This window comes from Macaca nemestrina, chromosome 19 (genome assembly GCF_043159975.1).
Source record: "Macaca nemestrina isolate mMacNem1 chromosome 19, mMacNem.hap1, whole genome shotgun sequence".
NCBI classification, from domain to species: Eukaryota; Metazoa; Chordata; class Mammalia; order Primates; family Cercopithecidae; genus Macaca; species Macaca nemestrina.
In genome coordinates, this window is record NC_092143.1 from 7,462,594 (window position 1) to 7,477,258 (window position 14,665).

A 14,665-nucleotide genomic window follows, 5' to 3' on the forward strand; every position below is an offset into this window, starting at 1 on the left:
AGAAGTTTAAAACGTGGTGATATGAATTTTATACTAGAGCAATGCTGCTTCTAGACACGAGGGAATTAAATCAGAGTATTAAAATAATATGATTATGCAAGCTATTTTATACTGTGCTGTTAAGTTTTTTGTGGTTTTTTTTTGCCATTGATTTTTAAAATGGCCCTTAAAGTTTGTTCAAATGATTTGAAAAACTACAAGCACTCTAGTTTTCATCCCTGAGTAAAAGACAAGGAGTCCAACACCTGTTGCAGACATATGGAAGGATGGAAATAAGAATGTCGCCATTGAAGGGTGTGGTTAGTTTCAAATCAAACATTGTTTCAATCAAGATGTATACACAAACATGATGGAACTTTCAGAAGTGAGTAGGAGATGTGGATGTGCGGATTGATTATGGATCTCAGGTCTAAGGAATGGAAGTCAGTCATCTGGGAATTGAATGAGAACAGGAAAGAAGGAGTGGACAGTGGGAAGGAAGGTGAAGGAGGAGTTTGCAGTGTGTTATTAGCTAAGAAGGGACTTGAGCAGATTTACTGTCTGAAAGAATGTAGATAATAGAAGGTAGGTTAAAAATTGGAGGAAGATAATTGATGTGGTAACTACTATGAGTAGGAGTGATTTAAAAATCCAGAAGAGAGGTGGAAAATTAGATTTAGAAAAATTTTCAGAACTGGAGGAAGATAATTGATGTGCCAACTACTATGAGTAGGAGTGATTAGAAAATCCATACGTTAGGTGGAGAATTAGATTTAGAGAGAGAAATTGTTCTGAGACAGATGGTAGCTAGGTAGTAATGACAGTAAGTCTAGATGAGTTTATAGGTTGAGAGTGGGAAGTTTAATAACTTCCTAGCTCGTGGAGTCTTTGTTGATGGAAATGAGAAAAGTAAACATTGCCCCTGATTGTTTTCTCCTTTACTTCCCATGCCCAATCCATCAGTAAACCTAAAATAAAGTGATTGGTCATTGAATGTTAACTGTAGGGTTTGTAAATTTGATCAACTTGCTTGAACCCAAATATAATCATATGCTTAGAAGAACTAATCACAGAATAACTGGGCTTCAGGGTGAAAAGGACATCGTAAGTAATGCCATCTGCCACCCCACCCACGACGAAACATACACGAATACTTGTTTCCTATGGCAGCATTTAGCACTTCTCATCATTAGCTTTCAACACATCGCTCTAATTTATTCCTCTGTAGGACAAATGAAAAAGATTTACTTACATGGATCTTGATCTTTGAAATTTACTTTTGAAACCTTTTAAACATATTTGTGTTTTTAACCATAGCTCCAACATCATACTCAAACATATTTTTCCCATGCAAAAAAATTGTATTTTACCTGTTTTATATATAAAATTGCTTTAGGTTACGTCACTCCCAATTCAAAAGAGAAGTCTTGAAGAACAGCCACATGGAGAGTCCAGACAGGCTCAGTAGACCAGATGACATTCTTAGCATTTACAAGTCTGGAATGAATTCAAATAGAAAATGACAGTATGGGAATCTGGAGGTCGACTGCCTAATTCTGATTTCAAGCCCTACCACTTACAGCTGTATTCTTAGGCTAGTTACTTAATGTCTCTGTGTTGTCTGTTTTCCTCAGCTATGAAACAAGCATAGCACTGTTATGTACCTCATATAATGTTAAGGAAGAAAGGATTTACTATATTTAAAGTAATTAGAATAATATCTAGTACATATTAATTACTGCAGTGGTATTTGCTATTTTCATGGATCTAACTAAATGAAAATAAATTAAGAATTAAAATGAGACAACAGAAAAAACTTAGTCATGTAGATATATCTCAAACTTGTATTCTTACTTTTCATTTGTGTAGACTATTTTAGAACTCTGGGTCTCATAAAAATTTGATTGACTTGTATTTTAGTTTGTATTATAGGAAAATTCTTGAAGATTATAGTGCAGTGCTTAAAAATATAAATTGATTCCAAAGTCAGCATTCTTTTTTGTAGCATAAGTACTAATTTCTATCAAAATACTGGATTTATTTTTCTACGGCCAATTAATAAATGGTTTGCAGTTAAATATTGGCGCTGCATATTAGCTCATTAGATTTGAGGATAATTATGCAAAACACTGTAACACGACTTTAGTTTTTCCACATTTTATTTGTCATTTATTTGATAAAAGTGTAACACAGTCAAGACAATTTAAAAATTCTGATGAGTTATTCAAAGCCAATGCAAATAATAGAGATTGTTAGGTAACTTAGAAAACTAGTATAGATTTTATTTGATACCACTTTCAGTGTGTACTTGTCAGTAAGAGGGAGAACGATAAGGATGAATGACACAATTCAAGATATCTGAGATTGTGGAAATTTGAGGAAAAGTATTGTTCTCTAAGACTATCCTGTTAGGTAGTTGAGCTGTGCATTGAAAATATCACAGTATCAAAGCTGATTTTATAATCAGAACGTTTGTAAACATAGTTGTGTCACCTGGTCAGGAAATGACATATATTCATGACCTATTCTGGGAATACCACTGTATTCTGTGATATACTTGGCATAGCTGAGTTGTAAAAACCTAAACAAACAACATTCTTATCTCAGTTAAGGAAAATAAAACTCAGAAATATGAAATGATTGGTTCAAAGTTCTAGAGTCAGCACTGAAGCTGTTTAGGTCTTAAATCAAAACAAGTTGCATTTTTCTAAAGTTGTCAATTCCCTATTTCTTTCATTGATAAAATGAAGAGGCCTCTGATATGATTCAGTTATAATCTAATCAGTTAACAGTGGTTTCCAGAAAGTTCATCTGCAATGTGGCTAGCAGTATGAAATGTCATTGGATTATGAAATAAATGCATTGTGCAAGCCTGAGCTATTAAATTGTAATTTAGAGTTCTACTGGAAAAAGGTACCCATGATACAAACATGAGATTGGTTGGGCCAGATGTTCTGCAGCTTTTTAGTCTCAAAACTCCTTTCCTCTCCTAAGAATTATTGAAGACCTCAAAGTGCTTGGCTTATTGGCTGTATCATTCAATATTTATTGTATTAGCCATTTAAACTGAGAATATTTTAAATAGCTATTTATTAAGTAATGTACAAATTATGCCAATAAACCAATAAAGTGGTAAGATAAATAGCATATCATATTAAAATAAATATGAAGACATTAATGCATACTAAAATATTAATTGGAGGAAGGGCATTAATTTATATTTTTTGCAAATCTAGTGTCAGGTTGACTATGCTGGATTATCACCCCTGCTTATGCATTAAAGCTGTTATGAGGTGTTGTTATGGTAGAAGTAGATGAAGAGAACCCAGTCTAACAGAGAGATGTAGTGGGAACAGGAAACAGTATCTTTTTTCTCTTTTCTTTTTTTTTTTTTTTGAGATGGTGTTTCGCTCTGGTTGGCCAGGCTTGAGTGCAATGGCATGATCTCAGCTGACTGCAACCTCCGCCTCCTAGGTTCAAGCAGTTGTCCTGTCTCAGCCTCCCAAGTAGCTGGGATTACAGGCATATGCCCCCACAGCTAATTTTGTATTTTTAGTAGAGATGAGGTGTCTCCAGTTCGTCAGGCTGGTCTTGAACTCCCAACCTCAGGTGATCTGCCTGCCTTGGCCTCCCAGAATGCTGGAATTAAAGACATGAGCCACTGCTCCCAGCCAGGAAAGAGTGTCTTAATAGGCTTTTCAGATACTGGTGATTATTCTTTTATACTGCACCAAAGCTCAAGTGATAGCTTCTTAAAGATTAGTTGCAACAGGGAATATGCAACTGTATTAATGAATTTCTTTGTATTCTGTTATATTAACATCTATTAGTGTATTTTCCTCTTAAAAGGGCTCTGTTCCACATGGATGCTTGTTTAACTTTGTGCATTATTTATTTGGCAGTTATTGGATTACTATTATGCAGAACTGCTAAATGTTGACACAAATCAAAAATCACATTTGTTCACATCAACAACAATCTCATTTAAAAAATTCTCTCAGTGCTGGGAAGCTGTCAAGTGCACTGTGGCAAATTCGTCTCCTTCCCTTGAAGCTTGAATTTTATCACTGGCAACAAATATTGTCAGTTGTTTTTCTTAAAATCAACAGACTCGTTTTGTTCATTTTCAACAAAATGTCTGCCCAACATCCAAATCTAAATAACTGTAATATGTTTTTCAAGCAAAAATGATGCTCCACGAAAAAAAAAATGGGTAGCTCACACAATTTGAATAACTACAAGGTGCTTTTTCTTGAGAAAAACAGGAAACAGTTCAGGCTGCAGCAAAAATACCTTATCCATGCTTAACGATTCCTCTTACAGAATATTAAAACATTTACTCTAGACTTCAGAATTTAAAACCATTGTTTTTAGTGCTTCATCATGATGATTCTAAGTAAACTTCCTTTTTGTTTTCCTACTGTGCAGTTGCATGACAGTGAATTATGCAGTGAATACTAGCTGCTAAGATTTGGTACCACAGTCCTGATTCACTGCTAAGACACCAGCAGTTTTATCCACCACTGTTTTTGTGCCATCAATGCACATGTCAACCCAGATGTCCTACCATAAACCGCAGGATTTGAAAGTTATCCAAAAATTTGAATATTTCAGCACTACCTCCATTTGTTGTCAAGCATTCACATAAAAGATGATCCTTGATCATTGGCCCATGCTGACATTGGACGAGTTCAAGCAAAATAAGGAAGCCCAGCCAAGTCTGTATATCCGTTATTTTCTAGACAACAGTGAAGTTCTCCAGACAAGGCATTAACTCTGTCTTCTTGTCTAAGCTGAAACTTTAATCAGCACTTTACTGTATGTTGGGAAGGTGGCAGTGTCTTGGTTTCTTTTACTGACTTTTCATCCAGTAGTCATTCAGCAGTGGCAGGTGTAAATGGCTTTATTAGCCTCCTGTGAGCTTCTTGACCAAGGCCTCACAATAACTGTGAGACATTTCAATGAGTTCACTATGTTGAGTTTGAAAAGTGATATTTGGCTTTTAAAGAACGAACGATGTCTATATTTAAAATACACTTTTAAAAATAATTCTTATTTGTCTCAATGCTTCCATCACATATTCAGAATAAAACCACTCAAAAATGCCTGTTTTTCTAAGTCCTAATAAAGTAAATTATTAACATCTATAAAGTGGTTGAAAAGATAGATTTTCTCATATTTTCATTTTTATTTACAGGTTTGTTTGATTTTATTTGGAATAGAGTCTTCCCTTCCATAAGAAACCTGTTTGAAATGTCAGTTTCACCTTTTTTCATAATTTAGAAATAGATGGTGTGACCGTGATGGAGAGAGTGAGTCTTTTAATCTCCCCTTTCTAAGACAAATTTCCATCCTTCACCATAAGAAAAATATGGTATAACTATATTTTATTTAAGAGGAAATATAAGTAAGCCCTGTATTGTTATATCTCTAGATAAAGTTTATTTGTAAAAGGTTTCAAATTAGATAGATAAGTAAATAGATTTACAAAATAAAGCAGCAAACGTACTTAATTCTTGCTGTGCTTCCATGTAACCTTAATAAACATTTTGAAGTTTAAAAATAACATCATATTGGACAAAAATCAGGTTACTGGGATTGTATTAAGAACTGAAAATAACCAATAAGTGTCCAGTAAAATCACTGAGAACAAACTAAGCTAATCTCTGAAAATGTGCGTTATTTACACCCTAATCTTAGAATATTTGAAAATACAAGCACATACTTCATTAGTCATAGTAGTGTTAACGCCATGTCATGTAATATCTGGAAAACTCTTCCATATATTTTTGAGAAAATGATACTGCAAAAAGACAAATAGAATTTTAGTATTATTATGAAAATAGTGACCTTTGGATCTCAATAACGGAACGCTCCTGAGCTCATAGAATAATAGTTGCAATAACATTTTAAAAACTTTAGTAATTTCACATAATTGAAGTATATTACTTACTGAGGAAACGTCAAATTGGAGTCCAGGAAAGTGCTGTCTGTGCTCCACATACTCACTTATAAAGTGAAGCTGATGGAGTTTCACATTTCCAGTGCATGGAAGAAAGACAGACCCTGTAGGAATATTTTAAAGACGACTGTAAGCACCCAGCCTGTGGGTAAAGTTAACTTTTGTCTGCATTTATTGGCCGAGCTCACTTCCATGGCCACGTACAATTGCAAGGGAGGCTGGAAAACAGAGTCTAGATGTGAGCCTAGAAACAAAAAGGGAGAGGTTTGTTCAACATGAGGCTGCTTTCTAATAGAGTGTCTAATGTGATGTATTTACTGTGAGAACCTGCGGATCGGAAAAGTGTTAAGTGTAAAGTCTTGCAATTACATCAACATATAATAAAATCAAGTTGGGGTAAAGTAACTGTATTATTTATAGGAAGAGACGTGTTAAATTCAGTACTGAGTATGATCACCTAGTATGCCCAAGCACTGTTCTAGGTCCTGGATAGAGAGCGTCAAGAGATACAAAGTCCCTTATAGCACATTTTTAGCACCAGGGACCAGTTTTGTGGAAGACAGTTTTTCCATTTTCTGGGGTAGGGTATGGTTTCCAGATGATTCAAGTGCATTACATTTATTGTGCTCTTTTTCCATTATTATTACATAGTAATATATAATGAAATAATTATACAACTCACCATAATGTAGAATCATTGGGAGCCCTGAGCCTGTTTTCTGCAACTAGATGGTTCCATCTGGGGGTTATGGGACATAGTGGTATTAGAAGTGTGTTGCTTATGTCCAGTCTACTCCATGATCTTGTTTCAGTTGCTGTCACTGCAGAAAACCTTGCTTCACAAAGATAGGATGTAGGAAATGGGAGGAGGCTTTTCAGTGTGTTCTGTGACAATCTCAGGATCTTCTGCCTTGACTTTAATCCAGAACGTATGGAGATTTGAAGTTGTCTCAAACACACTTTTAAGGCCACCGTCATCTGCAGTATCAGGCATTTGATCCTCTTCTAGCATGGCTAAAGTCCATTCACCTGGCTTATTTGCAAATGGGTCATGGATCTATTCCTTCCCAGTTCCGGGGACTTTTTTGGTTGGGAAATAATACTCAAGCTCTTCTGAAAGCAGAGATGGGTGCTCATGCACCAGCTGTGAGAAAGAAGGCCCTGACTCCGTCTCTTTCAAAATTTCTGCTAACGTTTGAAAGATGTCAGAAATTCCATTGTTCACTCGTCACCCCCATAATTCCAGTTTGGCTTTGAATGCAGTCACTTTATTTGCTGACTTGAACACAGTTGTTGTTCTCCCCTGAAGTGACAGATTGAGTTCGTTGAGCAGGTTGAATATGTCACACAAGTAAGCAAGTTTTGCAGCTCAATCTGTGTTACTGAAATGTGTTGCCAGGGATGACTATTTGTCTACAAGAAATCTCTGGAGTGGCTGTCTTAACTAAAAAACCTCTGGCCAGTGATCTACATTGGGAAAGCCATCTCACTTCTGTGTATAAGAGAAGACGTGTGCTCAGCGTCCGTCTCCTCAGAGCTGCACAAACATATGTGAGTTAAGGGCATGTACTTTAATGTGGTTGATAATTTTAATCACATTCTGAAAAATATAAGTACACATGACATTTTTTGTCTAGCAAGCACAGCATTTCTGTGTGGATGACACAGTGCATAGACTCACATTCCCTACCTTTCACTGAGGTAGGGAAACCAGAAAACTGTCCCGTCATGGCAGCCACTCCATTCGTGTGTATCCGGACCCAAAATGACTAATTCAGTTTTCCTAATATATAATCATTCAAAGACTTGAATAGTTCTCCAGCTGTGATGTTTGGCAATAAAAGTGCACATAACATATCCTCATGCACATCCTCCTGCAAATATACCATACGGAAGCAGATACTGTTGCCTCGTTGTCAGTATTGGTAGACTTGTCATCCCAGATTGCGTATCACGGTGACTCATTAATCCTAACAATTGTGCATCAGTATCTTCTGCCATTTCATCAGTTCATCTAGTTATGGTGCTAGCTGAAAGGAGCCATCTTTTGAACTGCAGCCTCTCCTAAGAGTTCATGACAGATGTCCTCAGCAGCAGGCAGGATCAACTCTTCACCAATAATAAAGGGATTCTTAGCTTTAGCAATGAAGCGAGCCACTAAGAATGATGCTCTCAGTGCAGACACATTTGTTGAAGTGATAGTTTTCAACAATTGCTACTGTTCATTATGTTTACGTTTTTTTCTTTTAAAAAACTAATGAAGGGTGCTTGGTCACTATGTGGCAAAGCAGTTTTGAAGGTTTAATGGCTTCCTTGGATAACTGGTCGCCACACATTGTACAGAGAGGTCTTGGAGAATGTGAACCATCTGTTGCAGTGAACCTGTAATTTAAGTAGGACTCTTGGTATTCTCTTTAAGTGCAGCTTTCTTTTTGTTGGCAATCTTAGGGTCTTCTGCGGTCTAATCATTGGGTCTTTAACCCTTTTCAAAGAAGCTCTCTGATGACATTTGTTTTTTAACTCATTTTGGCTAGGCTTAGCTTGTGGGCTTACCAAAACTGTGACAGAGACAAGTGTGCAGTGTGGGAAAGAGGCATGGATGGAAGTATTAAATAAAATAATGTGTGTCATGTGTGTGCCACATGCAGACTAAAGTAAGTGGCAGATTTTGACTTAAAGCCTGCCCCCAGATGCAGCTGTACAACTGAAGTACATCAACTCACTTGCTACTATAAAGCCTGCCACCAGATGCTGCTTGTTACTTGCCACTCAGTGATAGGGTTTTGATATGTGTCTGGAAGTGATTGAATTATTATGGTGCAGTCAAACTTCTTTGCTAATGAATTTGCTACTGTTAATTTGTTAATTTGCTAATGTTAATTTGTATTTCCGGCTGCTCCCAGTGCTACCGTCACCACCCCAGATCATCAGGCATTAGATTCTCATAGGGAGCATGCACCCTAGATCCCTCGCACGCACAGTTCACAATAGGGTTGAAACTCCTATGAGAATCTAATGCTGCCGCTGACCTGTCAGGAGGAGGAGCTCAGGTGGTGACATGAGCAATGGGAAGCTGCTGTAAATACAGTTGATGCTTCCTTTGCTATCCTGCCTCTGCTCATCTCCTGCTGTGCGTACCGCAGCTGGATGGGGAACCCTTCCTTACAGAGCTTCTTGATTATGGAGCAGTGGAAGTAGACAGTTAGTAAAACATTAGACAGACAAATAGTTAAATAATTGTAAATTGTAATAATGTGAGGGAAGCAAAATTAGGGACAGTGCTGTTTTAGAGAGGATTGTCAAGGAAGGCGTTTCTGAGAACATAATATTTGAGCCCAAAACCAAAGAATGAGAAAGATTCAATTCTCCAAAGCCAGGAGAAAGGTATTGCAGAGAGACAAAAGAACAAGTTCCTGGTACAGAGGATAGGAACAGCCTGGGGTGTTTGAGAAACAGGTGAATGTGATCAGAAAGAAGAGTGGAACCAGCAGCATGGAGCCAGGGACCAAGGGCAAGAACTTACAGGGCGTTAAGATGCATTATAAAGATTGATGGTCTTACTCTAAGGAAAGTGGAAAATCAGGAGAGTTCCATGTGTAATAGTTTATTTGATTTACATGTGTAATAGTTTATTTAGGTTGCTAAGTAGAGAACAGACTTGAGGGATAGATCCAGAGTAGAAGACTAGTTACCAAGTCCAACTTTGTCGTGCATCTGCCTAATAATTCTTGTCCTCGCCCACAAACAACCTTGGCCAATCAGTCTTTATAATCTTAAGTTGAATTTAGGCTGTTTAAAAAAAAGAGTATTGTTTATTGGGTTGTTTTTGCAGGTCATATGGCCCATCTATTATTGTGATATTAATATAAATGGAATTGCAAAAACAGTTTTTTCTAAAGTTTTGTTTTTTAAACTATCAGTGCTATCACTGTTCATACAAAGACAAAAATAAATTTTCAGTTCCCAGAACTGGCATTTCTCTCAACATTGCCTGGAATGAGTTATAAAAATGACAAATGTTAGCCTTCAAACTAGAAAACAGAGTATCAACTACATTCCACAAAAATTGTAGACACAGGCACGTAAGGCTGAAATATTCTAATCAAGGAGGAGATAATGAGTGTTAATTATGAATATAATTAAGCATTATTCTTAATAAGAAGGATACAATGAATAACAAAAAGTCTGGATAACAGGTCATCAAGGTTGATGGAAAAATAAGGAAGATACGGGGGACCTTATCAATACCAATGAAACTGCTTGATGGAAACAACCAATTTTAGCAGTGTTATGCAAAACATAGCTTTTAATGCACAGTAGGTGTTAAATACATATTTATTGAAATAATAGCTATATATCTGTTGAGTTAGATGAAGAAACAAATTTCTACCAGGAAGTGTCTTGGTCCAAATGATCTGTGATGTCCTTATTTTTTAAATGGAAATTGCTTACAGTTTCTTTTTTTCCTTTTTTTCTAAAAAGATTTTTTAAATCTGTTTTCAAAACAGCTTTGCAAAGGAATCTGTAACTTGTTTCAAAATTTATTAACACTTTCTAATAGTGTCTGTAATAAAATAAGTCTAAATAGCTCATGCAATCAGATTGTGTAGTATGGCCAATCCAGGCCTTTCAGTTTCAACAGATCAGTTCACATAACTGTTTGACAAAGCAAGAAACAACAACAAAAACAAAACGTTTAATAACGATAACTAAACTAACAATCAGCCTGTAGTTACAGGTTTTGCATGTCCAGGCACACAGACATACAAAGAAATGCACTTAAATACACACATGCATATTAGCACACATAGTCTTAATATCCAGAACTAACCTCTTACAGAAAGAATGCTGCTTTTTATATTGCAGTCCTGAATTGTTGTTGAGCAATGTCTCATCAAATATTTCTAACTCTAAAAGATTTAAACTTAGAGCTGATGCCATGGTAGTATAAGAACAAATACATTTCCCAATCATCTTTTAATTGTATGCCACGTTCCTTTAACATATAGTCATCGATGCCTTCACTCACTCATAAGTCAAAGAAACCTCAACTCAAAGTGACAAGGGCTACAAGGGCGTGTATTATTTCAAAAAGCGAAAAGCCCAATTTCAGGTAGTCAGGAAGAATAATAAGTTCAAGAGATCACCATGGTAGCTGTAATTAATAACAATATATCCTGTAATCTACTGTAAAATTGCTAGAATGTAGACTTTAAGTGTTCTCACTATGCAAGAAAATGATAGATACATGAGGTAAGACATGTGAATTATCTTTATTTAGCCATTCGACAATGTACACACATACCAGAACATCACATACCAAAATATCACATTGTACACCATAAATGTAAACAATTTTTACTTGTCAAATGGAAAAAAACAGTATAAATCTTGGAGAAATGCAACTCCAGAATAAGTTACTCTATAAATATATACAATGACTATGCACTTGTAATAATTAAAAATTTAAAATTTTTTTAAAATAGGAATTTATGTGTATCAAATAAGGTAATACAGTGTCTCAGTGACATCATTAATGATTCATGGTTCTACACACTTTCATTGTGCTCATCATCACAATTAGCCTTTTCTTATATTAACACCTTCAACATTGAAAGTTGGCTAATGCGTGATTCCACGACGTCCGATACAAGCATGACTGCAATAAGAGCCAGAACAATGGTATACACCTTGTCTCTATTACAAGGAAGACTTTCTCAGAAGCTTTCTAAAAGGCTCATCTTGATATTTCATTGACTGTATACCTGCCTCAAAATCAGTTCCAGAAATGAGAATGAGACCACCAGTTTGCCTTTTTACCGTTAGAAAACGTCTTAGACTCATGAAACAGCAGGCCTTCCCTGAAATACGTAAATAAGCAGAGGACAGGTGGCTGAGCCTGGGCTTGACTGCGAGGAAGATGAGGAGAGTGGGTGTCAAGTTGACAAACCAGAATACTGAGGAATGCTTTGAAAGTTAGCGTAGTATGAAATGTTGCAGAGAAAGATTTGACGAAAACAGGATTGTTCAGTCAGCCAAAGGAGAGGAGTTCTAGATTTTACATCTTAATTTGTGCTTCAGATATTCTAGTTAAAAACTGTGTTACTACACTTTACAGAATGTTTTGAATCAGCAAAGAGGATAGTATCTAGAACACAGGGAAATTGCCCCAAACCTTGAATTACTGATGGATACCTTTTACAAGAACATCTATTCTCCTGTTATGAAGGATAGATCATATAATTAATTTAATCATTCCACCTATGGAGTTATAGGTAATGAGTAAGATTTTTGTCTGACAATTAGAGGCAGGAGTGGCATTAGAAAAACAAATTTTAATTGTGTTTTTTGTATTGAGAAAAAAACCTTGTAGTAATACTAAATTAACATTTCAGTCCCAACATCATTATGCACTTTTTATTTAATCATTTACTCTCCCCTAATGTGTTTTTAAAGGCAGATTTCTGGATAATTTAATGATGTATAACTTAAAATCGATGTTAAGTAATAAATGTAGAATGGGACTAATTGTCTTTTTCTCAATTTTTAAGATCCTGACTTTAAGGACCTTGGAGCTTTGAAACCATTACCAGGTTGGTAAAATAGATATTTCATACTGTTCAGAAGACTTTGCTTTCTGCTATGAAATACACTTTTGGTTTATTATTCAAGATCCATTTTTGTGTGTTTGTTTGGCATTTTGTTATTTAGCGTGTGAGTTTGAGATGGGCGGTTCCGAAGGAATTGTGGAGTCTGTACAAATTATGAAGGAAGGCAAAGCTACTGCTAGCGAGGCTGTTGATTGCAAGTGGTACATCCGAGCGCCTCCACGGTCCAAGGTCAGTCTTAAGATGAAACCCGCACTTGACAGCTGACGTGAGAAGTGTCTATAACGTGCATTGCTTTGAAACAACTGGACATGTCTAATACATTTCAGAGTGCAGTCATCATAGGTTATGATTTCATTTTGATTTTTGAGATGTAACTTGTCTTCTCTTGACCAATCTAAATTTGATGTCATAAATAGCAGTCTAGAGAGTGAGTTGAATAAATTATTTGATAACCTAGACAAGAGACTTTAAGGTAAGTCAGCCTCTGAAACGCAGATTGAAATGGTATGCAAGAACCATGGTTCTAACTATAATCACACTTGTGCTCTTATTGTCAACATCTGCAGTTGGTTGATTTCGTAAACGAAAATTATATCTGTAGAGGTTTTTCTGGGGCCTACAAAATCATTAATATCTGGCATGTAAAATACAAGTGTGGCAAGGGCTGGCAGCAATGGTAACAGGGCCTGGGAGATCCTGTGCCCATTTGAAGGAGACAGGCATGACTTAGCTGCCTGTGAAGCTCCGTGTGGTGCTGTTATGAGAAAATGTGGGTCCAGCATTATCAAGCCCTGCATTGTTTCTCATAACTTGCCAGAAATCTAGGTTTTATGTTAATCACCCTGATTTTTGAGGGTTGGCAATACATTGCAAAAATTAAAAGTGTTACATGTATTAAGCTAAGTCTATTGTGGGTTAGATTTTGACTCAGACCCCAATTTTGGAAACATTTCCATGGAGCAACTATGTTGATTCTGTTTATGGAAACATTTTCCAAAATACAGAGGATGAATCATTTTGTGCCAGCAGGTGTCATAGGACTAAGGTGTTATTTGTTCATTCTCCTGCTTTTGTTTTTATTCCTCAGTTACAAAGTTGTAAGAAAAAATATTGACTTACTAGATTTGTAGTCATTTATTTATTGAGGCTGAAACTGTGTGTTATTTAATTAATTGATTTTGTGACTCAATAAATTCTCAAGCCCTCTGCTGGAGACATGAAAAAGCATGCCAGGCCCTGTTCTCAGGTGTTTCTGTTTAGTTCTTAGACAAATATGTAACAGAATAATCTAAGCAGTAAGGTTAGATCATTGGGGTATTTGTAAGGTATAACAGAGAGAGAAAAAAGACCCCTTACACCAGGTAGGGTAAGTCAGTGGTAGACTCGCACAGCTGTCAGTATCCTGGTGAATCTTCATGAGAAGTATTGTGTCCGGTAGAGTGAGAAGGCTGTCCAGGCAGAGGGAATAACATCTATAAAGTCATGGAATCATAAAAGAGAAGAGAGTGTGCTTTTTCAGGATTTAATGTAATTGCACGTGACCAAATGAAAGCGTGGATAGGGAGGTGGTATGGATTTTTCAAGCTAAAGTGTTCTCCAGGCCTCTCTAAAGAACTCAGCCTTCATCCTGAGTGCTTCAGTGACATGGAAAAACAAAGCAGAAAAGTGATATGACCGGCTTTGCATGTTAGGAAAATTGGTTTTTCCTGCAACGAAGCACTGCAAGCGGAAGACCAAGTGGGAAGCTGTGGCGGTGATCCCAGTGTTGGAAATTAGGCCACGGTGGTCCAACGTGAGGGAAATGTTAGAGAGAGATAAGATAGAATTTGGTGACTGGATATTTAGGCTGAGGGGAAAAGAAGAGCCACTTTTTTTGTTTGTTTGCTTTTGTTTTTGTTTTGTTTTTGAGACGGAGCCTCATTCTGTCTCCCAGGCTGGAGTGCAGTGGTGCGATCTCGGCTCACTGCCACCTCTACCTCCCACCTCAAGCAATTCTCTTGCTTCAGGAATTACAGGCGTGCACCACCACACCTGGCTAATTTTTTTTTTGTATGTTTATTAGAGACGGGGTTTCGCCATGTTGACCAGGCTGGTCTCGAACTCTTGATCTTAG

The 14,665-nt window shown here is 36.7% G+C and overlaps 1 protein-coding gene across 6 annotated transcripts in view; it reads left to right on the forward strand.

Moving 5' to 3' along the window:
• The window catches only part of LOC105489347 (neuropilin and tolloid like 1), a 126,394-nt gene that overhangs the window by 62,649 nt on the left and 49,080 nt on the right, over positions 1-14,665 (forward strand). For 4 of the 6 annotated variants that reach the window (XM_071085184.1, XM_071085182.1, XM_071085183.1 and 1 more), the window contains exons 5-6: positions 12,493-12,534; positions 12,614-12,780. In XM_071085184.1, the coding sequence (XP_070941285.1) occupies positions 12,493-12,534; positions 12,614-12,780 (209 nt within the window). The remainder of the gene's footprint in view (positions 1-12,492; positions 12,535-12,613; positions 12,781-14,665) is intronic. The other 2 variants (XM_011754096.3, XM_011754098.3) reach the window with 1 other exon arrangement.